Source organism: Amblyomma mixtum, chromosome 3 (genome assembly GCF_055824585.1).
Source record: "Amblyomma mixtum isolate Tamu chromosome 3, ASM5582458v1, whole genome shotgun sequence".
Classification (NCBI taxonomy): domain Eukaryota; kingdom Metazoa; phylum Arthropoda; class Arachnida; order Ixodida; family Ixodidae; genus Amblyomma; species Amblyomma mixtum.
In genome coordinates, this window is record NC_143014.1 from 179,159,924 (window position 1) to 179,185,043 (window position 25,120).

The following is a 25,120-nucleotide window of genomic DNA, read 5'->3' on the forward strand; positions in this document are numbered from 1 at the left end:
CGCCTGGAGACTTTCTCCCCAATAGTACATTGCATGCTCGACTCCTAGAGACAAATGTGTGCTGCTTTTCTGTATGCTGCAATTGCTTAGAATGATAGTGATGGTCATTGTGTGGAAAGGAGCTTTTAGTAGAAGCACAAGTTTCTTATGCAGAAAGTTATTTTTTTTTGCCATGTGTACCACATGTTCTTGCATCTTTATTGTCACTGAGCAGCAGTGCAACTCCTAGATTCTCAGACAGGTAATGCATAGTGTGGCACTATCAAATTACCAGCAGAAACGTGCAGGCTTGTTCTTCATGGGAGTGTATATTTATATTGTTCAAAGTCTGCCACATAATCACGGTTTTCTTTCACTGTGAACCGGAAAATAAAATTTTTTAAATGAATTTACAAGGACCAGAAAGTCTAATCAGAAGATAAGTAAAGCACAGAACAAACAATACACACATGTGCAGTCTTTATTACTCAAAAGAGTAGGAAAACAGTTCGACATAAATAAATCATGCACAGGCTATCACTGCCCAGGTAGCCCGGCACTGGTTACTTTTGGCATTGTTAAAACACTTTTGCAAACAGAACCTTACTGGAAGCTTTCTCCCCAATGGTATGAAAACAGATTTAAAACATCAGAAATGCATGCACTCATAATGGAAGGTAGCAGTAAAATTTTTATAAGATCTTCATTCTTGCACAAATCATTTTGTCACTGAGTATTCCATAGAGAATCTGTAGTGTGGGTGCAAACAGTAAGATGTCTGCTAGGTTGTGTTGTAAAGGGAAGATGAAACGTTTAAGAATTGACAAGCTCCAAGGATTTGAATTTATGACAGTTGCGGGTACAGCATGCAAAGTTTTTTGTGTTAGCATCTAAAGTGGTAATGTAATTGCCAATTAAAGCTGCGACGATCTTCAGGCTTCTCCTCACTGCATTGGAGAAATGTGGACAAGCTTGGTGGTGACGGCATTATTGCAGAGATTTCAGATTTCCGGTGCCTTGGTCCACATTCTGCCATGCGTTGTCTGACGCCACCAAACGCTTCACAGGCTTCATTTCTGGTGGTGCTGGTTTGCTTTGTTCGAGCAAAGTTTCTGCACTGGAAATGTACCGCCACCATAGATGATGCTGCTTCCTCTATCTGGCGCAGTGAACTGCGGAGAAGCGTGAACGCCGTTGCAGCTTTACTTGGCAATTACATCACCATTTCTAATGCTCGCACAAGAAGACTTCACATGGTTTACCTGCAAGTTTCACACAATATTCTAAAACTTCTACAGCTGCCCTTCAAGCACAACATATAACCTCAGTTTCTGTTTCTTGTCACAGTGTTAGTCCCTACATGCTGCCCAAGAGTACACTACACAAGAGTACACAAGAGTACTCTACACAAGAGTAGAAAATTTTCATTCCATGGTTCACATCTTTGGAATTACTGCTTGTTTGGAACTTTTCAAAGGTTCCCAGGCCACCTTATTTGCCTGCTGTTCTGGATGTCTTGGCCAATGAGAACAGCATTGCTCGCCATATGCAGCCTCTCTAGTATGTACCACGAGTGTAGCAGGAGCCCCTCCGCTTGGCTTAAGTATCCAAGTCACTTGCAAGGTGCCTTGGGAACAAGAAACAGTGTCTGCTATACGTGCACCTAGGGAAAAAAAATTCTGCCACTTCTGAAGTTCGAAGACCAGTATTGCATTTTTTTTTTCTTTTACCGCTCAGCTATCACAGACAATTCCCCCTAGTGGAGAAACCGTTCTGACCATGTTCACAAAATCCACACTGTCTGTGTATTTGCTGGCTTGAAACATTTCACGCAGAGGTCCAACAATACTGAGACTGAAGAGCACAATTCTTGGATATGCAGTTGGGTTGTTCTGCACAAACTGCATGCATGAGTGCTGCATAGCGTGAGCTGATGGTGGAAGCAGGCTTGCACAGGAGAGTTTGGGATTTGCATCATGCGTTATACTGCTTGCATGGGCACACAGTTGGCATGCACTTATTCTCTCTGCTTTACACCACATGCGTAGTATACTTTGCACATCACAACTAAATCATATCTTGTGTCTGGGCAGCGCAGCATAAAGGAGAAAATAAAATTATTAAGAACAGTTTATAAGCAGGAGCATTCAGCAAATGAAGCATTGTGGATTAAAAACCATGCTGCTAGGTTAGTTCTAGTCATGTTTCTGCATATTCAGCTGTAGTAAAGTAGTATTAGAGCAAGTACAAATATTTTTTCTCATGCAAATATTACACTTTTCATTGGCAAAGGGTTGCCTGTACTTTACTGATCTGAAAATTCTGCTTATTGATAAATTAAAATTGATGTTTTACACACTGCCTAGTTTATAGTGCCTCCATCTACTTATATCTTGAAACTTCTTCAAGTGCATTAAGCCAAAGCAGAAGTAGGGAGTATCTGACAGACGTATAGGCATGCGAGTTAATGTGCAGTGTTTTTGGAGCTCAAGTAAAATAGCTCCCACTTCGCGAGTATAAAATCGCAGCACCAAATACCTGCACTGCTCACAATGAAAATAGAAGGTATGTAGTCGTCAACTGCTCTACATTACGGCATACCAAAGTCTGCGACTGCAAGAAATGTGTCAAGCTTACTTGCACTTTTCTGTTTTTGCAGCCCTGCAAAGTAATCTCACACAAAAGCAAACGTACCAGTACTTCCAGCTCTTTGCACTAGCAGTCTTTAGCTAAAAAGGCCAACTGGAAAACTCCTTGGCATATGGATTTTCTAGTAATGAGCAGTGGGAGTTGGTTACTGCAGTGGTACGGGCATGCTGACTTAACTTTGATGCTTATGACTGGTTGCTACAATGAAGTGCACCGCTCTTGAACGGGCAAGCAGCATGATCAGGAGTCGAGACCAGTGTCTAGACCCAACAGCTGTTTAGCAACCTCATACGTGGAGAAGGACACAGCCACCATGGGAATTGCACGCAGGTAGTTGACGCTCATGCCGCGGTAGAGGCCCCGGGAGACGCCATGCTCACGGAAAGTCAGCGTCAACGTGCTGAACAGGCTCTTGCTGCAGAAAGAGGACAGGTGCACAGTGTTAATTACTCCCTCCAAAGTGAGTGATGCTTAACAAAACACATGAAACAAGGAAACTATATTCAGTTGGCTGCTTCATTAGCCACACTGGCAAATGGTGAGGGAATGAGTGCCATTAGCTGACTGTACTTTTAAACATCACGACAGTGTTGCAGAACTGAAGAATGACTGTCGTACAGCTGAATGCATGTGCTCATTGCTACTAAACGTTATGGGTAGAGAAGTGTGCTGAGAAGGTGACATCCTGTGACACATGGGACAAAAAGGTTGAATGAAACATGAAGTTTTGTATCCGTATTTATTTTCCTCAGTAGGCACATAGTCTTTGCATGTTGGACTGAAGATTGCATGTGCCTGGTAGGTAGTTTTGTACCAAAAGTTATACCAGCTTTGCCTGAAATTTTGGAACATATTGCAGAGTTACTACAGCTGACATTTGCTCTCGGTATTTCCGGGGCTCATTTGTGAGATTCCTATAGCCATCATTGACAGGCTTCTCTCAAAAGCCCTACAGATTTAAAACTGATGCATTGGCTCTGACAAAAAGCAAACTTCAGTTGTTCAGTGATACATAAAATTTCTTTCATCCCTTCTCCATCGCCTTTAAAGTGCAGTTCATTCGAATTTTGGGGGCATCTTAGTATTTCCTGAAGTGCAAGGCGCAAGCCAGGAGTTCACGGACTCCTGTTCCATGAATGCACCAGTTCCTATGCAACTAGATGCCTAAAGTCATCTTAAGTTTTGTTCATCACATCTACGGTCCTTCATTTTCAGATAAAGCCTGATTCCCCCCCCCCCCCCCAATTAGCGCACCTTGTATCAACTTTACTAGAATTGAGACAGTCTGATCTCTACTCTAAAACTGCCTTCCAAAAGTAAATTTTACTCACCACACGGACAAAAGACATCGTACTGAAAACAACAGCTGCCCAAACACTCATGAGAAAGGTCTATGCAGTTTATTGGTGAATTAACCGTTGCCACGCTCCTTTTCCTTGTTACTCAAGGATGAAATTGAACACTGCTCATTAAAAGGGAACCGCACGAATACAGATTTGTTGAATTAATATCGCCAATGCTGCTCTTCAGCTGTTATAATAAATGGCAGCTGTGACACAGAGAATGTTTTCACAGCTCATGCATGTCTTGGCTGGCTTGTAGAATTTGCCCATATTATGCGGGCATGAAATGCTACGAATTCAAATCACAATGGAAGTGGAGAAAAGTTGCAAGCTAAAAAAAAAAAAAATGGAGAAAATGTGAGCTGATGAATGTTTTGCTCATGAGATTGAGTTTCTTGTACTTTGGTTGTAGGAATAGAGAGTTCCGTATCCTTCCACAAAATAACTGCTCATGGTTGATTTTCTTTAGTGAGAAACTTGACTGTAGAACCAAAATTGCTGAATGATATAAACAATCCTAATTTCTCTGCCATATTTTGCTGAGCAGCACTTACTCCTGCAGGTGCACTGTGTCATGATGCAACATCCAAGATTTATTCCACACCTCATTACATTTCTGCTGAACCTATCATTCATTCATTATCTATTCATTCATTAGAACCATTTGAGTGCTTTCTGCCATGGAACTAACTTCTTGTGCTTATACTCTTTGATGTCAGAAGGGGAAGATGAATACTGCATTTATATTACCCTAGGTTCAACTTGCTGTTCTTGTGGATTTCATGATTTGTAATAATCGCTGTACTTTTCCTGTATCAGTGGATGAGAACATAAAAATCTTCAATCGATCCTCATCGCTGTTTGGGTGCCATGCACACCTGAACTCATCAGGAGAAAGAGTCACTATTTCACTGATATGTGGTGTATTCCCAGCTCACTGGTTAAAAAAAAAAAAAAATCAAGTTCAGAACTGCAACCCAAGGGCCATACAAAAGCGAACTATTAGATAGGAATTTAGGCAATATTTTTTTCGATGAGCTTCCACCATATTAAAATTTCAAACTGATTCATTTGCACAACATAGCCAGAATGCCAAATGTAAGACAGCTTGAACACAACTTCACTAAAACACAAAATGTGAACAAATACAGCCTTCTACGGTGACGGTACCCCTGAAGGCTAGATACTGAAGGCACCACCTAGAAATGCTACAGCATACGACGGCCCACTGAGGCAAGACACTATATTCCCGCGAACTTTTAGCTCTTGTCTCATGTCTGCTTAGAAGCATCAGCATTAAACTGGTCTGTTCTGCACATGGCATGCATCCTTGCAATGGGTTGCGGACCTTCCGCGCTGATGCCCATATACTGTCACGATGGAAAGAAACGCAGAGAGGAGCCTAGGCGCTCCGCTGTTCGCATTTCCTTTCAACACGCTTTTACTCCGCTGGTAGCAAAAAGATGCTACAGTTGTCCGTGATGCATTCTAGGACGACTCTAACGTCTTTTTCTTCCCACCCAGGTAAAAGCGCCATCAAAAGAAATTCGAACAGCGGAGTGCGAAGGCGCCTCGCTGTTCGCGTTTCTTTCCATCGTGACAGTACCATGTATTCTTCCTGGCTACGTGCAGTTGTAATCTTCAAAATACTCAATACATTCGTGTGGGTAAGTAAAAGTAGAGTTGCATAGCTGTCAAAAATGTGGAAGTGCAAAAGCCATGACACCATTTGCATTTCAGTTTTTGTTGAACATAGTGCAATTTTTCAGTTATCAGCAATGTCAAAGGCCACATCGGCTGCCCTTCCTGAAGGACAGTGGTACTGTCGTACTTAAGTTAGAAGTTTCACTAGTGCACTGATCCAGGTTGGCCAAGGTAAAGGTAAAAGAAGATATTCACATAAGGTTCCAAGCATATTCAGTGCTACTGGGGCTAAAGAGGGAATACAGCATACTTGTCAATTCCAGAGAGAAAGAATGCAGCATTCTCTCTTCCTCTTACATTCTCTGTGTGTCAACTTTCACATACGGTGCACATACGTCTACGGCGCACATAAGTCTATGCGGTCTCAGAACTTGCGGCTGCATCTACGTTCTCCAAGGGCATGTTGGCTCCATGCACGTTTATGATTATTGAGCAGTAATCAACTGCTTATTGATTAGTGCTGAAGCTCAAGTTCACAGATCAATGGCAGTAAATCAACTGCTTATTGATTACTGTTGAAGCTCAAGTTCACAGATCACTGCCTTCTAGAAGGGTAGAAGGCTGTTGCAATTCATTTTACCTACACCACTTGCACATAGTTTCGCAGACATATCAAATTACAGTAAAAACCAAGGGTACACCATGTGGAAATGAAACTTGCTTGATAAAAAGCATCATAAAAGTAATCACTTCTAAAATCAATGTGGGGTTCGACATTGATATAGCGCGAGAAACAGCCCCTTTATCTTCCCTTTTTATCTTCTGTGCACGTTGAACACAACATTACTGCAGTGGAATCTTGATAATTTAAACTAATTTCAGATGGACACTGCACACATCCTGTCAGTGTTGTGTGAATTTGAATGGGCGAAGACCCCTTAAATCTGAGCTCTTCAATATACAAAGCCATCAATCTGAACAGGAGTGCCAGTGCTGTGGGCACAGGCTGCGCCTTGTCGCCTGTGCACTTGTCAGTTGTCTGGTGCAGGTGAGTGCACATGTTAGGACAAATTCCAGGCACAGAAGTGAACGCACTGTGGTGGGAAATATGCTGCATTCAAGCACCTACCACACAGAAAGCCCAAAACTAGGATCGGTAAACTTGTTAATCTGCGTCAGAAACTCCAGTTTTCCATTTACAATTTTACAAGCATCAGTTTAAAAGTACCATTTACAAAGTTTCCATTCGGAGTGTCAAATATACATTAATAAAACAGAGGACAGAAAAGGTTTTAAAGCACGTGTGCCAAAATGCTGGTAGCAAGCTGTCTGTCGGAACTGGCTCATGTCACTAGGCTCAGCATGTTTAAAGCGGAAGACCAATCTTGAAACCGGCAATATCTGTTAAACTTTGTAACTCAGTTAAGACTAGAAGTGAAATGCAAGTTAGTGCCCTGCTTGATGTCAGCACCAGACATAGAGACACGTGTAAATGAAACACAGGACAACACTGACACTGTCAACTGCTTTACTGACCGGATTAACAACAGTGATATGGGCAATGTGACAAAAAAAAAAACACCCTAAAAAGACTTATAAACGACAACTGCTGCACCTATGTATGCTGCACCTAAGAAAAACAAAGATGCAGGCTATTCGTTGTTAACCATCTTGATAGCGGTCCTACAAAAGATCAAGAGTCTGCACAAGTGCAAGAACATCCTAACCAGCACGAGCAACAAAGACCAAAGGTGACGCTGTGTAGTGGTGCTTGCTGTACATCCACGGCATCACGTATTACTTGAAGATAGCCTCAAGCGCTGGAGTGTGCTCCGCCCCTGACGGGGTTACTCGATATGCCGCCAAGTGAATGAAAGCAATATCCGTCGTACATGCTCGAAGAATCTTGAGAAATATTCACTGGGTGTCAACAAAATGTGATCTACAAAATTCTGTTTTTGTGTGGCGGCTTTACATTGGCTGAAACATTAGTGACAGACCCTGGGCATGCATTGCATAGCTCAAAGGATCAGTCTTTTTCAGGCTTTTTTTTTTTCTTACCATTGCCCCCACAGATGTTGATCTGGTCGCTAAGGTGGTTTTTAGTGTCAGTGCATCTTACTTGCATGTGTTTTTGTGTTACTCTCGAGCCAACACTATGCAAGACACGCACCAACCAGCTCAGGTTGAACCCATCTTAAAGTTATCGCAAACACTGTGATGAAGCTGAGACTACAAAAGGACTATTTCTGGTTTCTCCTGGTCCAAATTCATTCTGTGTTTGACTAACTAAGCACCCCACAGATGAGTGATTGGAGCCTAGTTTAGCTTAACAATGTTGCTTACAAATGCTTGAAGAACCTAATAAGAGTCACCATATAAAAAAAAGTAACAAAAATGTAAGCCCTGCTTGTTGAATAATTTGACAAGACATTTACCTGTACTTGTTCATTTCAGGATGCATCATACTGAGCTGCATTTGCCGACGGGCAACGTCCAAAGGATAACTGTAAACAGAAGAAAAGCATGCAAATATTTAACTTTAGCATGTACCGAGATGCCAGACAGTGGTACAGTAAAGATATAACCTGTTAAAACTGTACTGTGTCTTCAGTAGCAACAGTACACCAAAACAAGAGCGACTAACAAGATTCGGAGGCGTGGCACATATCCTACATTAAGCGTGCAAACCCGCAACTTATCACTCTCCAACAGAACCATAAAAGAATCTCCTATAAGAGGATTCCTATATAGTAGACTCCCTTCGAGACAAAGGACCAACAAATTTCTTCGTTTTATCAGAAGCTCGCCTTAACAAAAGTTCATCGCTGGGTGCTTTCTACGTCACAAATTTTTATTGCCTATTCATACTATCATACAGGTCCTAAAAGTCACTAAACATGAGGGACAGACACAATATTATTACAGAAGAAATAAGTACAAAAACAACATAAAACGCAAGGGAAAAAAAATGCATAGGGCCAAAGTCAAAGGCAGAATAACTGCATCAGTTCAGGGAACATAATGCAGAACAGCAAGGAGAAGCAAGATAACAAGTAACAAAGATTGCAAAGTACAAAATACTTTTCCTGCTAAATATGGCCTCCAATTTAACATATAAGAGTCAAGAAAAGATGTGAAAGTGTCCCTATGAGAGAGAGTATTCAAACACAGTGCATGAATTCAAAAACATTTGAAGAGGCAGTACAAAGTGTAAAGAGGAAAACTTTTTTTTTAACACATAAAGGAAAGTGTTCAGCAGAAAACTTACGAGAAAGTCTGTGCAATAGCACCAGCAAAGCCCCCGCAAAGGAGCTTGGCAGGAACCACAAGCACAATGCCGCCAGTGTTTCCTGGGTAGGGACGGCCACAAGTATTGGGAAATACCTCCAGGCAGAAAGCCTTCAGGCGCTCAAACACATAGAAGGACAGCCCTGCATGGGTATCAGAAGGCATGCATGAGTCAATAGACATAGCCAGTGCAATGCAAGCTTTGTCAACAACTCAAAAATTTGCCTTGAACATTGGTTATCTGCAAATTCTGATGAAATATGCTGTGCAGAAGGCATCTACACGAGTTACTATTTGAACTACTATTTTGAGCTACTATTTGAGACTTGATCAAATGATTTAAGCATCGCATAAACACCATTTGTGAATTGATGAACTACCAGGGGCAGTTTTTGTGGGTCACTCTTGGAAGAAAAATGTATTAATTTTTTTTTTGGTATAGGTGATTCCACGTAAGCCATGCACAGGGAAGAGATTGCCATTTTATGACAACTTTTTCCAAAAATCGCACCACTTAAAAGCAATACCCGTTTTCTTGCTGTAACTTTTGTTAAAAATTGACATTTTTTTGCCATGAAAATCTACCAAACAGGCATGATATGTACATTATCTTGTCCTCCATAAAATTTTGGTCCAGAGTGCACTTTCAAAGTAAATTATGAGCTATGCAGTATGACAATTATAGCTTTCCTAAATGTGCATTCTGGCCCCAAAATGTGAACTAAAAAAAATGAATTCAAAGGTTTGAGTGGCAATTTTAATTCATGAGCCATTTTTTTTTTTTTTAAATAAAAGCCATTGCTGTGCTCCTTCAGTTCAGTGCTGCTCAGTGACAATTATTTGCACCTTTTATCTTTTGTCTGCTTTTGAACTGTGAAGTGGCTTTGTCCATGCTCAAAACCTCACAGAAGTAAGCTAAACAGTAAAGATAACCGGCATAAACTGCAAGGGAACTAATGGCTTATGAAGACTAAAGGCTACAATTTCATCTTCAATGGTCAGATAATGAGTTTCTGCTAATCGAAGTACTAGTTCCATTTTTCCTGCCAGTTACAGCTCGCAAGGCCAGGATTAAACTGTTTTTGCTAGCATTTTTATTGTGCTTTGGCTGCAGTCTTGACAGAATGCCTCAACAAGCCAGAAGGAGCAAAATAAACTGTGAAATGCCTTCCTGCCACTGTGCTGCGCATTGAGAACAATATTTTTGGGCTCTGCCAATGACACCTCGGGCACCACCTTCATGGACAGAACGTCATTTTCCACATTTATACTGCATTGATCATAAACTTAGAAAATATGTTGCTTATTCTTTTATGAAGATTTTGTAACCGAGATCCAGGAATAAGTTTCTTTTTATCAAAATCACTTTTTTTGCCCGTATCCCCCCTTAAAGGGATGGTGGCTAGCACTACTGACATCCATAAGCAGTCTCTCTAAAGAATAAAGACCTTTATTATTTGGTTTGGTTCATGGGTTTATGGGGGGGGTTTAACGTCCTAAAACAACTCAGGCTATGAGAGACGCCGTAGTGAAGGGCTCCGGAAGTTTCGACCATCTGGGGTTCTTTAACGTGCACTGACATCGCACACTTCACAGGCCTCTAGAATTTTGCCTCCATCGAAATTTGACTGTCGCGGCCGTGATTGAACCCGCGTCTTTCAGGTTAGCAGCCGAGTGCCATAACCACTGAGCCACCACGGCGGATCCTTTGTAATTTAATTGTAAACCAGAGCAAAATGAGTCACTGAAAGGTCATCTGGCATGGCGTTAGGGTTGTTCAGCAAGCTCTGAACATCACATGCAAAGCATAAGCACAAGGCTCTTGGTACCAACTCTCAGTAGCCTGAGAAAGTGCGTACCCTAAGGAATCAGCAGGTGACCCACCGGTAGGTCACATTTTTAAATATAGCTGCTGCACTGAAAATGCTAATATTAAACGATTGTTCTGCATGCACCGGGAGCATCTTGGACTCAATGTAAGCAGACTTCAGCCCCCTACTGCAAAGAATTACCAAAATTGCACCAATATTACAGTAACTTTCTCTTTTACTCCCAGATAGTAGAAAATTCTTTCTAAATAATGCGCAGAATTTATTTGAATTTTTCATTGAGCTTTCCCGCATGATATAACATGTCACTGGCAATGTCAATAGTCAAGTCATCGAAAAAAATGTTCAAATCGATTTGCAAAAATATCTTTTTTATCTTTGGAGTTTGAGAAAACAGGAAGTGTTCTACAACCAGGGAATCTACCAAATCCATTACCACTCACAAGCAGTGCCCAGAAATATTGCTCTATCTGTAGTCACTGGTGAAAAGTCTTTGCTTGGAAAACTCACTTTTGGCTTCTGAACTGAGCTCTGAACTGCACTTTGCCAATGAGGAAGAAAGTTTCTATGCATGGCTGTTCACTTGCAGTGAGCGGGAAGCTATTTTTCGTGTAACACTGTCACTGTGACCAAAAAAGGAAAAGAAAATGCAGCCAAAAAGCCATGAAAAGGAATATTTATTGCAGTCCAATGTCAAGAACTACAGTCAAACCTTGTTATAGCCAACAGGCAAAAATTCATAATACCTATAGCTGAAATTCGCAACATTAAATTTAGGCAAAAACTCATGCAGGAGAAGCACTATTCAGTCAATGAAAGGGCGGCAACTAATTAAGAGCCTCTGCATGATTGCAGAGGCCGCAAAAAAAGAAAATTATGGTCAATTTGAGTAGTTAGGTCAAAGGCGAATTAGGTGCGCTAGCAGTTCAGTTTTTCTTTTTCAGGTTGCCCACCACCTGCAGGCAGGTGAGCAACCTGCCACAAACCTCCCACCCACCCACCTAATTACCCCCCCCCCCCCACCCACACACACACACCACGGCTAAATGCGGGGAATGCCCACTATAAGTGCTAGCGCACTAAAAAAATGGAGTGCCAAACGCTAATTGGTTTTGCTTCCCCACACAGCACCTTCAGCGCGCCGTGGTGACAGGTCAAATGCCAGCTAGGGTGGCTTCCCCGCATTACAGTGATGTCGCGTGGAAAATGGAACGCCAGAACGAAAGCTATCGCCATTTTCACCATCTCAGTGACAGTTGACGGGAGCATGGGTTAGCTACTGGCTACAATCGACCATGCCGCTGGCTGCGGGGCAATAAGAGTGCGAGCGGCGCAAACGAATGCCTTGTTGCCTGCTGGCTGCCAGTTGTTCACACTGCTATATCTCCCGCGGCGCTGTTGGCAAGTGCGAGATGAAGTGTAAACAGTGAATCAAGCCCTTGCCACATCGCCACTAAAGTGACATGCGCAGTAAGGCAAAGCCTGCTGCCTGTCATTTGAGTGGGCACAACTTGATGCTCAGCAGTTTCATATAACAGTTTTATGGGAAACCACGTTCGATATATAAAGCAAGAATTGCACGTGTTTGCTAAATATGTTTAGGAACAGTTCGATATAGCCAATAATCCGTAATATCCATGTTTATTATATTGAGGTTTGACATGTATAATGAGAAACAAAATGACGAGCCTATCTGATCATCAGCTCTCTGCAAGATAGATGCAAACTCAAGATGACCTGAGCTCATCACAAGATATACAACTCCATGAAAAGTAGGACACGTTCTCAGTAGCACAATAGTTAATTATCACTGTAAATATAGGCGACCAAGGGCCAGGGGTGGGTGTTTCACTGTCAGAACGCCCCCTGAAATTTTCTGCGCGCTACATTCCCCCCTCCCCCCTTCTTTCGGCCTTTCTTTCGCCCGTGCCATTCACACCGCATCTACATATCAAAATGCAAAAACAAAAATAAGAAGGGTGATGGTGTGTTGACAAAACAGTTCCTCTTTTAATAGGAAGCAGAAGTTAGTGTAGAAAAGAGACACTCTCTGCCATCGAACGCCATATATGGTACCCCTTTTAAATGTAGGCGCAGTTCACTCAATAAAACATACCTTGTCACGTTAGCCTACTTTTCAATCCTTTGCACTGTCCTCAAATGATCACACACTAGCGCAAAAATAAAAAGTGCATTTTTTTAAAGCGCCTCTGCATCCGGGCGCAGGTTCACATGCATGGGGAAGAAGTTATGACAAATGCCATTCGCTCGCAATTGCTGACTTTGCTGTAGAGCAGAAGCTTTTATGTCGTAAATTGTGTGAAAATACTGTAAATATCCCCGATTTTTCGTAAGACTTTTTATTTGTGAAAAAATAAATGTCCTTTACGAATCAAGTCCTCTGAGTCCTGTGTACACTTGCATGATGTAGATATTACAGTGGACGAAACAAGTAAGTACACTGCTTGTGCATCAATCTGCGACTGTACAAGTCTGACACACACCTAAGTTGGTAACAGTATGTCACAGTCTCCTTGCTTTGTGTGCTTAAATCATGAACATTGTCTGGTATTTCGTGGCATATATGCCATCCTGACAATGAATTACACAATAGAATGCTGCGATGCAGACACAACTTATTTGTCTGCCTTGCCTTGAGTAGCGGGTACAGAACAAAATCCATGGTTAGTAGCATACTTGCCTGCATAAGGCACCATTCCAAGAACTGTTGGAGAAAGGCCCTTGTACAGGCCTCTGATGCCACCTTCCTGCAAAAGTTGTTTGCATGTTTTACAAGCCTAGACTTTATGCATATAATGTCGAGTTGCTTGGCTGTCAATTTTCTTTAAAGATCATCATCAGCCTAATTATGTCCACTGCAGGTCAAAAGCCTCTCCCATATCCCTCCAATTTAACCCTGTCCTGTGCTAGCTATGCCAATTTCTTTTATCTTTAACAATAAACTGGGTTAAATCTAATTTACAACTTCTTAACACATGAACCTTCAGTGCCATACATTCTTACCTATTTTGCCAAGACAAAAATGTTGCAAGGTTTTTCAAATATCTAGCAGTACTGCAGGTTTGATTTCTGGCCTTATACTGCTTCCATTTTATGTCAACAATATAACCCTCCACGTTGTAATATAGTGCCTGTTAGTGCATGAACAGTAACTTTTTTTAGAACCTGTTCTTTTCTGCAAGATCATCTGGAAAAATCTGATTATTCTTATAACATATCAGAGAGAAAGGTTTCTGGCAGTATAAATATTTTGGAAAACTATTTCTTCACAGGTCTGCACACAAAAATGTTAGAAAACATGACCCAAGTACATAAAGAAATATATAAATGCTTTCAAAGTTGTAACAGGTGGCAACTAATGGGGGTACCAGAGTGAGGGATTAATTATAATGGTTAAGCCACGAAAAAAATTTTCGCTTCTCAGTTCTTGACCCTCATAGCTTACAAAATAAATTATTAAAGGCACATCATCACATAACATGCGGAAGGAAAAGAAACTATCATATCTGCAGAACCAACCATGACTATCTTTAATACTAAGTGCATGAAGTTAGTTGGTAGCAATGTTCACAGAACAAAGATCTAACTCTGTGTTAGAAAAAGCACAACGAAAGAATAAAAGAACTAGAATAAGGCCCTACCGTCTTAACAATGGTGGTCACAACATGAACAATCCCAGTGTAGATATGGTGGCCATTGACCTGAAATGCCAGTCTTGCCCTGACCATGTCCAGTGGGTAAGTAGTCACTGCAGCTGTTACTCCTGCATATGTAATTAACAGTTCCTCAATGACAATTGCACAGGTACAAATTTAAGCCACATACAAGAACAAGACACAAGTACAAAACCATGGCTGGAAATCTGTGGTTTTGGTGTAACCCATCATAATATTTTTTAAAAAGGGCTATATGTAAACTGCTGGTTTTGTTATCAGCCTTCAGGACACTTTTTCCTCAAAAGGCTAGAGCAGCAGTTTCAATTGCAATAAGAGCCAGGCAGTAAAAGCTTTCACAAATAACTTGTAGCTGTTGGTCTATTTGAATTGACACCTGAACTGGCACTGTGCCAATGCATTGTGACAAGCTGACAAGACAAGCAAAGCTCTCTTACAAATGCCAGATTGCATTCGTCCTTGTGCAATGATGCTGCACCCTGCTGTGGAAAAGATTGAGCCCTACTCCTTATGCAATAACCTTGAGAGTTCCATTATATGCTCCATCAAGACTGCAGGCAGCAGCATCTACCTGGCACCTGTATTTCTTAATGGACATCACTGAATGCTGCACGCAACTAGAATGGGCTGCGCAAAAGCATGAGAGCAATATGGTAAAATTATATTCCACACTTACTCTTTTTGATTAACACAAAACGTACCTGCACATGAACCTGCCACAAACTTGCTTGCGTGGGAAGTATTTCCAAAGGTGTTACGTATAACCTGTCAACAAAAAAAGGAATGTTAAGGTAAGATCATGCGGACGTAACAATTATTCGCCTGAAGGAGATGCGTGCTGCCCCATATATTTGTTCATCACATAGTTTTGTATTGTTGCTACTGCAGCAATCTGACACAGCCTTAGTACTGCAGCCATACAGCACAAGAAATGCGATAGATTCCGCACAGCACGTTTTTTCATATCACTCAGATATGTGAACAGCATGACCAGTAAAAAAAGAAATGGAAAAGCTTTTCCAAGTAAAAAAATGTTACTACTTTTAAAATTAAAACAGAGGCTGCATTTAGAAAAAAAAAAATACTTGTGTAGGTCTTGAGCTGATAAGGGCATTTAGCTTAGGATAAACAGTATATATTCTGTAGTTCTTAGCATCATGGCAAAAGGGTAGCCGAGCACTTTGTCATGGAAACAATGCGGCAAAAGTATCTTCACACACACAAATGTAAGGTCCCCAGAACAGCAGAATTTTTAAAAAAGTGGTAGGGTTTTAACATAGTTATATTGATTAGACGTGCGAAAGCATATGTTTAGCCCAGTAGGCTCATGGTTTTCCTTTGCTGGGTCGTCGGCACGTCTGGCAACGATATTAGACTTGGGTTAAGCTCCGATTGCAGTTAAGCTGATCTGATCTGCTTGCGCCGCAGACAGAAGTTGATGAAGACAACGATGTGAAATGCACAGCGCAAGTGTGTGTTGCAGTTTAACACGAGGCGTGATCGGCTGCGGTGATAGCACAATGCTCTCGTGCAGTGGCCAGCGAAACTGATCTATTCCCGCCACCACAGGTTCGAAACCCAGTCATAGCAATATTTATTTTATTTCCACACCCTCAAGGTCAGGGACGTAACAAGATTCTTGGTTGGGTTTGACCCCGTGAAATAGTGCTTTCGCACTAAAAGTTGCAGCACTCAGAATACAAAAGGAAAAAAATTACATAGCAACTTACACGTTTGTAGGCTTCAAATGAAAGAAACTGTACTGCAGCATAGGGGAAAATACGGACCATCTGTGCTCCATTGCCCTTGTACAAACCAAGGAACTGCTCTTTTTGCACTATCCCCCTCAATCCTGAGAACACACCTAGAGTTGCATTAGCAACAGAAAAAAAACAAAGTAAGCATCAGTTTTTTTTTTTAAAGGATTCCTTGTGACTGAATAAACCAAAAAGAAGGTGTACCATAATGCTTGTAATGGCAGTGATGGCCCTGAAGGAGTATCTTGATTCTATCCAGGGGAGCCACTGTTGTCTTGGCACACATGCCGGCCACACCTTAAATGTTGCATAAAGAAAATGCTTGAAGAGAACAAAGGAGCACAAACCAAGGACATACACGAAGTGAGAGGGTAAGACAAGCACCAACTTTCCATACAGCCTTTCAAACAAAATGAAACAGAAGCTCCCTCATTGTATCAATACTGCATGATTGGACCATTCAACATTCACAGGTGGTGTTCAAAACTTTTCAGTATGAGTAGTTGATGCTCATCGCAGAACCTTATACACAGTCCATTCCTTTCTCATTGCAGCCAACATGTATGTATAGCTTGCGTGAAATTGGCTCTAGTATCCTACCTGTTGTTCACGTTTGCCATGAGAAAGACTGACCCAGATTAGCAGAGGAGCCCAGGTGAATTCAGTACGTTTTGTAAGCTGCTTCAAAAAATGACTGTGAATGACTTTCCAACCGTAAATGGCTTAAACAACTGGAAGAACAGTTTAAGAGAACTTCTTGTAAGGCTAGTTGGTAATTCATAGTAATTTAAAGGTGCCGAAAACCACACACACACACAAGGAAAAAAAAAATAAAGGCGCTCTGTCCTGTTCTCTTGTCGTATGTGTGTGGTTTTTGGCGCCTTTAAATTACAATGAAAGAACAATGCATGCTGTTCCTATATCTTTCTATTGGAACAGTACACATTTAAAGATGTCTGCAGTGGACAAGAGAAGCTATAGGCCAATTTGCACGGTTGGGTAAGGGTCATGCCAATCCAAAACTGAGGGTCATAACAGTGATGGGCACTAGAATATGTCTGAACACTTGAGGTTCTTTGACATATATGCATCAAAAATTCAGTACACAAGTGTTTCTTCATTCAGCGTCCACCAGTGTGGCTAATGCAGCCTAACTAAACCCATGGACTTGTATTCAGAAGCCAAATGACTTGGTACCGAGCCACTGTGACAAGTGGGCACCCCAGATGTAAACATACTGTTGATTTTGAGTGGGGCCCAGCTAAGCTCGTTTACAGTAGAACTCTCAGCTCTGCTGGCACTAGCTTGTGTTTGGTTACTAGCTAGAGCCTTTGTAGACTTTGGTAGCACAAATGGAGGTGGGGACAATCATTATACTAATGAAAGAAGCTAGTTGACAGCCCTCTCACCACCTTGAGCACCTTGTTGCTGAATCATGTTGTTGCCGAGTTAAAGCACAAAATTCAATAATTACATGTTTCTCTAGAAGAACCTTTTCTGGTGCTTAATTATATTACATAGAATACAGTTATGCTCCTATGTGCCATTCATAGTGAAGATAAGAAAAATGCTTTTAAATATGTTAAGTTTGTTAACTGGGTAGAAATACATCTGCATGCGAACACCGAATAACTTAGTCGACTGTCAAAACTATGAGCAATTCCACCTATTTGTTTTCTTCTTCAGCATTTGCATGAGAGTATCTGGATGGCAGGGCTGTCTGCTTTTGCACAGCATGGCAGTATGTGCAAATGATAGAAAACACAGGTCATAATTATACTCAATGAAAAGTTTTGCATGCTTGCTTTGTGACAATCAAGAGGTCTTGCGAACTCCCATGTAAATGAAAGCCAGCCTTCAACTTCATGCATCTCCCCTCTGAGTGCATGAACATTTAAAATGGTTGTATTCTCATGTCTGGTTCAGCTGTACAAACTATGGCTCCGTTTATGCGCGCTAGGGATTGGAACAAAAAGTCCATTCCAACCTACTGTCTAGTTACAGCATAATGCGCTGGTTAAAAGACACATGTGAAGATTTTGAAAATTATGTCCCTGGCGAAAATTCCTGACTGGGCAAAATGATTTATGCAACTATTGTCAGAACTGGTTCCAGAACCAACTGGGAATTGTTACATAAGCGCGCCAGTTTAATTAGGATTTTCACCTGATAGTGTGCCGTATACGGCGTGGTCGCGTTCTATCCTTCGTGTTTGCGCGCGACAACTGAAATCACGGCAAATACGATCCACTATCACAAGGAAACAACAATCAGAAATTCGGTACATTTGATTATAGACAGCTGCAGGTCAACATTCAGAAATTCAGACTATGAGATCAGACGTCCGACGTTGTATGACCCGTGGCCGGCGTTGTATAATTAGTTTACATGCATGCAGGTTACCAGATATATCTCGGGTGGCGCGGCATCATATGCAATTTGTAAAACAGAATTATCAAAACTTCACCTTGTATACATATGTTGTTACGATTACGTATATTGATCTCCATGAAAATAGCTACAACCATCAATCACATTTATGATTGATGTCAGTGCACGTTAAAGAACCCCAGGTGGTCGAAATTTCCGGAGCCCTTCACTACGGCGTCTCTCATAGCCTTAGTCGCTTTGGGACGTTAAACCCCACAAAACCAACCAAAACCAACATTTATGATTGACGAATGACACGAGACTCGCGCATTTGACATTAATTACATACAATGCTACAGACAAGGATGCACGGGCGTCATCCGTGTTGTCCCTGAGCCAGGTAATTTGTTACAGCCGTGCACGAGCATTATGCAGTCACAAAACAGCGATGCGGTTGACAGATGCGCACATATTCATTTCGGAAGCATGCGCTATGTCTTCACATGGCAACACAAACTAAGATATACAGCATGCATGGCCTAAACGCCCCTTATTTATGTACGTTGTTTCCTGCAATCGCAGAAATTGTATTCACTGACTTGACACATTAGCAAGCACTCCGCGAAGAATACGTCGTGTGCGCATAACCGCCTCACCATGAAAAACAGCGCGAACTACGGCGAAAAGAACAACATACAGCTATAAGGTAGTACGCCCATATGACCAAAATATCGAGACTCCACGGAAATTAGGGAGGTCAACGACATCTTCTATTTATTTGTGTCAGCCGCGAAAATGGGTGTTCGTGGTGAGCAGCCGATACAGAGCACGCACGCAATGGTACCACAATGCATGCGCACATGTTTGACGCATCATTTTGATTTCCGTAGCGCCGCCGAAAAATTCTTTGATGCATGACAGCCTGCCGGTAAACCAACAGGAACACTTCACGTCTAGTTTGTATAACTTCGCGCAGCGAACGCACGGCAGAGCAGCTAGCAATCGAGCTCGTGAGGTCGTCTGCATTTCCCCCAAGAGGCACCGGCACGTATTCTTGCATTCTACCTGCCCGGCCCACTGAGCGCCGGCAGGAATTTCGGCTGACCGAACGGGGTCAATGTTTCTCTTTACGTAAGGCCATGAACTTGACGCCAAAGGCCGCTGTCAGTTGCTATGAAACGTCCAGCAAGTAGTACAATGGGTGGACTTTACGAAACTAAATCTGGTACTTACCACCAGCAAAGAAGGACTTCAGCAAAAAGTTTGGGGAACGCAGCTCCGTTTTGTCCGACATCTCTAGCTGAGCTGTGAACCCGAAGTGATACACAAAGCAAATACTCAGGAAAGAAGGATAAAATGCATCTTTGACCGAATGAGAGAGGCTGTTAAGTGCTGTAGGCCAGGCCACTCGGTGCGTCTGCTACTTCCTCCAGCTGCTCGTGCGCCATCTACTATAGCAACTCTCTTGTGTTCAACGCAAACATTTTGAGAAATGCACTCAAAAATACAATGTACTAAACAAAAAAAAAAGAAAGCATGAAATATTCTTTACTTTGATTTTAGATGAAAGTAAATTTAACTTTTCATATTCATGCAGTGCCGCACAGTGGTGCCGCAGTACTTTTGTTTTTGCGCTTTGTGCTGCGACTTAGCAAAATAACGCAAGTACGCAAGTGCTATTTTCACGCTGAGTCCGGACAAATGAAATCGTGAGCGTACAAAAGTAACCATACAAGTTAAAAAAAAAACAGCAGTTGGTGACAATGGGCCACGGTCTGCGGCCGCCATGGCGGCCGCATTTAGGAACTCTATGGCTATAGGGGACCGCAGCTTCGCAGGGGGGCGCTGCGGACGCCACTGAAAAGCGCCCTCTCCGGCCGACTCCGCACTATTGTCCGGGCAAACCGGTCTCCCTCCCATTGAGTAGCTGCGCGGGCAGCGCGCTTTCTCCTGAAAAAAAGCCAGTTCTGCACGTACTTTGCACGTGTTGGCCAGCCTGCAAATCTCTTTGTGCAGTCGCGAGCTTTTCCCCTCGTGCTTGAACGCTGACGAGCTTCAGAGGATTAGCAAAATGTACAGGGGCGCTAGAAAAAAATGCGGACTGCACGGCGCCCACGCGCTGCGCAGTCGGAATTTATCTTCAATGCGTTTTTATCTCGGTAGTAACAAAAAGACGCTAGAGTGGTACATTATTGTATCACGGATGTCTCCAGCGTATTTGTGTTGCGAGCCAAGTATAAGCGTGACGAAAATAAATTCCAACAGTGGAGCGCCTAGGCACTGCGCTGTTCGCATTTGTTTCTGTCGCGGCAGTACGCTCTCAGATAGTGGACAGTGAATTTTTTTTTTGCTGCGCAAACTTGAAAAATGAACTGCTAGTGGATCAGGCCCACTACGTGAAGCAGATTGTTGACGAAAAAGTCGGTACCGTAACGGCGAAATGTGTATCGCAAGTAAATGACGAGGTCATTTAAGACGTGGAATTCGAGGTAAATACCATTTTTTTTTTGGCGCAGCCATCTTCGCAAGATGCTTAATTTCGTTGGGTGGCTGAGCAGTTAGATGCATGCAGGTTTGTTGGCCAAATAATAAGGAATTTGTTACGTGTTTCGCTGAAAAATAATGGAAATAATTTTTATTTTAACTTAAAATAAAGTGGCCTTAAGGCGACACGCGAGGCTGAGGAGAAAAACGAAAACACTCACGAAATGCGCCTACCAGCTTCTTGCTATATACGGCAAAGAGAAAAAATGCTCTAGTTTGGTTAATCGCTACAACGGAGATAAGCGGTTGGTATATTTATTTTAATGCCGATTACAGCGCACGCGCATCCCCAATTTATTTGCAGAGCCATCGCTCATATGCAAACGCTCATTCATGTGCAAGCAAACATTTTGATTATTTTTGTTTTTAGAAATTTTTTACATGTAAAGCAACTTCGAAAATTGAGCCAGGCGTCACAAGTCGGAACATTGAGGCGATCACTGACCTTGCCTCACACGCGTCTGCATAATGCCGCTAGCTGTTGTCAGTCGCCAAAATAAAAAATGGCAAAAGAAATGAGTTTCGTTAGCGCGAGCTTTACTAAACACTGCATGCTTAGTGAATTACAACAAAAACTGCTCAGAAATAATATTACGCGTGCAACATGCCAAACGTGTTTAGCAACAGGCAAAAGCTTACTTCACCCTGCCCATAGCAGTTATCGAGGCCTGCCGTTTCTCGTTCTCATCGATTTCATACACCGGACAAAAACACTTTTTAATAGGAAAAAGTGTATGAAAGCATTTTTTTTTCATATACTGGAAGATTTCACTATAGCAATCTCCCATCGATAGGCTTGCATTTTTTTTCGTTTTAACGTTTTTCCTATCGTCAACTGCTCGATACGAGCGATGAAAAATATTTAAGATTTTGCTGCATATAGAAAGGGTGGACCATTACCTTCAATATTTCCGTTACTGTACGTTACAATTTTCCAATATTAAATTTTTTCCCCCAAGAATGTAGGACATCTCCAGGAAATCGGTAGAATTCCACGGGCAGTCCTTGGCCGTCGATGTTCAGAGAACTATTGTGACAGCCCCAGACACAACAAGTTTCTCCACTCTTAGAACGTCGCGGAATTCACAGCGAGCGGCAACAACACTTTTGTGCGCCCGCCAGCAGGACGGCGCGTGCTCACAATGAAAGAGAGAGTGACAGCTGCGCGAGCAGCACGCGCATACCATCGACAGGCTGCTGGCTCAATGCGCTCCGCCCGCGACGTGCCCGGACGGGAACGCCAAAATGACCGGCAGGGGAGAAGTGGCGCTGGTGCAGTGGCAGCAAACTTCAGGTGCGCTTCCCTATAGTGCCTAGAATATACTGGCTAGTGTGCCGAGGGCGCGCGCTCGCGTGGCCGCCGTGGTGATGCCTTCCCGAAGCCACCGCAGGGTGGCGCTTCCAGTCGCTAAGGTGCCACCGCGCAGCGGTCGCTGCCTTGGCCCGGCGTTGGAAACTAACCTTGCGCTGCGCTTTTCGCTACGCAGCCCATCTTTCTCCGTGCTTTGAGAACACTTTTGTTCAAAACCTTTCTCGACGGAAGATAAACTCTACGGCCTAACACAGTCCGTAGAAAAATCATCAACCGAGATAGCGCCGCGAGACCGACGATGCGTTGTGCAAGACTATGGTTGTACCGATTTACTACCAGATCCAATCCGTAAAATTTTTATTCTTTCCACCGTACACTGAACACACTGTACACTGTACAGCGTCACTGTACAGAACCCCTGAAGTGAAAAAGAAAGGTAAATTAAATGCCGAATATCCAGCGAGAGGTCCAGCTTAGCAACTTGAAACAAACACCGAAGGCTGACAGCTGCGGCCACAGTATCCCCGAAACCTCTCCGATCCGGATTCGTTGCTGATACATGGGAACTTTCGATCACGATTTTACTCGAACCGAATTCAGTCGACTGCGATCCGCGCATCTCAACCGTGACCGTAGGCTGTTGCGCGCACTGTCATGCTGTCATGCTCAACTAGCAGTATCCAGGTGGCTGGACCTCGCAGCGGCGACCATTCTTAAATCGCGATAAAAAAATTTGCACCCCAAACGGGTCGATAGCGATCGGAAGCGCCCGTGTGACACTGGCATTAGGAAATAGCATCCATAGCTTTTGCAAAGGCTATGACCCAAGGGATTTCAGTTCTACAGTCCAGTGCTACACTTCTGGACAGGTTATGCCGATGTTTTTTGCAGTTCAACCGCGCGTACTGGAATTTTTATATATCAGTCAGACATTATTTAATAGCGTCGTGTATGTGCAAAAAAATCGCAGGGGCTCTTTCCCAACATTGCATCTGTTTGCGATGATCGTATGTAATGAACACATGCAGCCTGAAGTGGACTCGTTGCATTTCATTTGGAAGTTAGAACTCGCTTTACACAGAAGTAGTTTTTATGCAGCTGTCTGCGAATTTTCGTTCCATCTTTTAAGGGAAGAAAAGGCAAGAACGAAAACAAAAAAGTGATCCTATCAGTGATTCTCTTCTACAAAGGGCTACAATATACTGCAAACTGTAAAGCTACAGCCATAATAAACAGGTAAAAATAACTGGTCACGGCTAAAAGTTTGTACAAAGTAAGCAAGGCACTGAATTATTTATTAACTCAACAAAATATCTGAAGTTGGTCGCTGGAGAGACCGTTCATCAACAGTTATAAAGAGAAGCGCCTAGAAACAGTACACAGCCATACCATTTAAGCAAGGCACTTTACATATACAGAAAGGAAAACACTGTATTGATATTAGCAAACTGGTTGCAGTGTCTGAACTTCAACAATTTTTTTCGTTGCCTTTGTGCCTCTCTGTCTTTGTTTAGCCCTTTAACATAAAACTTAATTCTTAGCAAAACATAAAACAACAGTCGACAGCCTGGTTGCTGCCTCGTTTTCGGGGCAACCAAGTTTTGGCAAGGCAACTGAACTGAAGCAACTTAAGCATGATTAGTCGCTGCAACTTTCAGTTCATGGGCTCAAATCACAGCGCAAACAAAACCAAAGAAACGCGCAGACGCAAGGTAAACACAGTGTACAACACAAGGCTTGGCTGGCAAACTGCAGCAATCCAGCACCTTTACGACAGGAAGCGCCCTCTGGCGGCGAAAATTGGAAGGCAGCGCTGGCGCTGCCACCTCCTCCCGTGCGGAGACCCCTCCGCTCGAGACACTAGCCAGTATATTCTAGGCACTATACTATGGCGGCGAACTCAGCTTTTTAGTATTTGACTCTAACAAACAAGCCAGAGGCATCAAAATTTTTGAGCTTATAATTTCGTCTTGCGATTAGCTTCTTGTTCAAACAAGAAGAGCTTTAACAACGGTCTGCTTTTTCTCGCTGAGAAATTCCGTTTGTGGGCGAGCCAGGCACAGGGAGATGCGCGCCGTGTCACGCGGCAGTTCTTAAGGAAAGGAAGTTTAAAGAAATTCCCAGCGAAGAGAGATCGATCATCTCCCACGAATAATTAGAAAACCGCGTCGTCTGCAGTATCGGCGATCCAAAACAAGGAGGAGCTTTTCCAATCCGTGCAAAAGCTATCGTTACTCCACTTGATTCTGCCATACCCAGATATGTTAGCCATCCTACCTTGGAAAATCCCAAGTACAAGAAATAAACTTTCTCACAGCAACTACCATCATAAAAACAAAGGAAGTACGGTAACAGCGCAATGCATGCACCAATCAGTTCGTTCAAACCAGCTGGGTGACATTTCTCGCAAGGGAAAAAAAAAGTAAAGAAAAGAAACTGGTCTTCGTAAGGGCTCTTTTGATAACTGCAGGGGCACCATTCCTTTCCAGAGCATCTACGCAGTGTGAAGGACGGTGGCAAGAAAGCGTCATCATGCTGAATACACAACAGGGTCATGTGCAGGTAAAAAATACCTGCAAAGGCACCACGATGAGATAAGGGCAATTCAGCTTAATGTAACAGTGAAGCAGAATCCATTCACTACTGGAGGGCCGATACTTCAGTGCCACATTTAATTACCAGCAGTGAGTGCAAAACCAATCACAGC

The 25,120-nt window shown here is 42.7% G+C and overlaps 1 protein-coding gene across 1 annotated transcript; it reads right to left on the reverse strand.

Annotated features, from left to right (window-relative positions):
- Window positions 1–444: 444 nt before the first annotated feature.
- Window positions 445–19,996, reverse strand: LOC149352859 (mitochondrial coenzyme A transporter SLC25A16-like). The gene is made up of 9 exons (XM_089582070.1): window positions 19,791–19,996; window positions 16,392–16,484; window positions 16,161–16,294; window positions 15,132–15,195; window positions 14,398–14,519; window positions 13,437–13,503; window positions 8,887–9,049; window positions 8,054–8,122; window positions 445–3,043 (listed from the first exon to the last, which is right to left on the reverse strand). Exons 1-9 carry the CDS (start codon window positions 19,849–19,851, stop codon window positions 2,869–2,871), a joined length of 948 nt encoding a protein of 315 aa, XP_089438196.1. The 5' UTR covers window positions 19,852–19,996; the 3' UTR covers window positions 445–2,868.
- Between the last annotated feature and the right edge of the window lie 5,124 nt (window positions 19,997–25,120).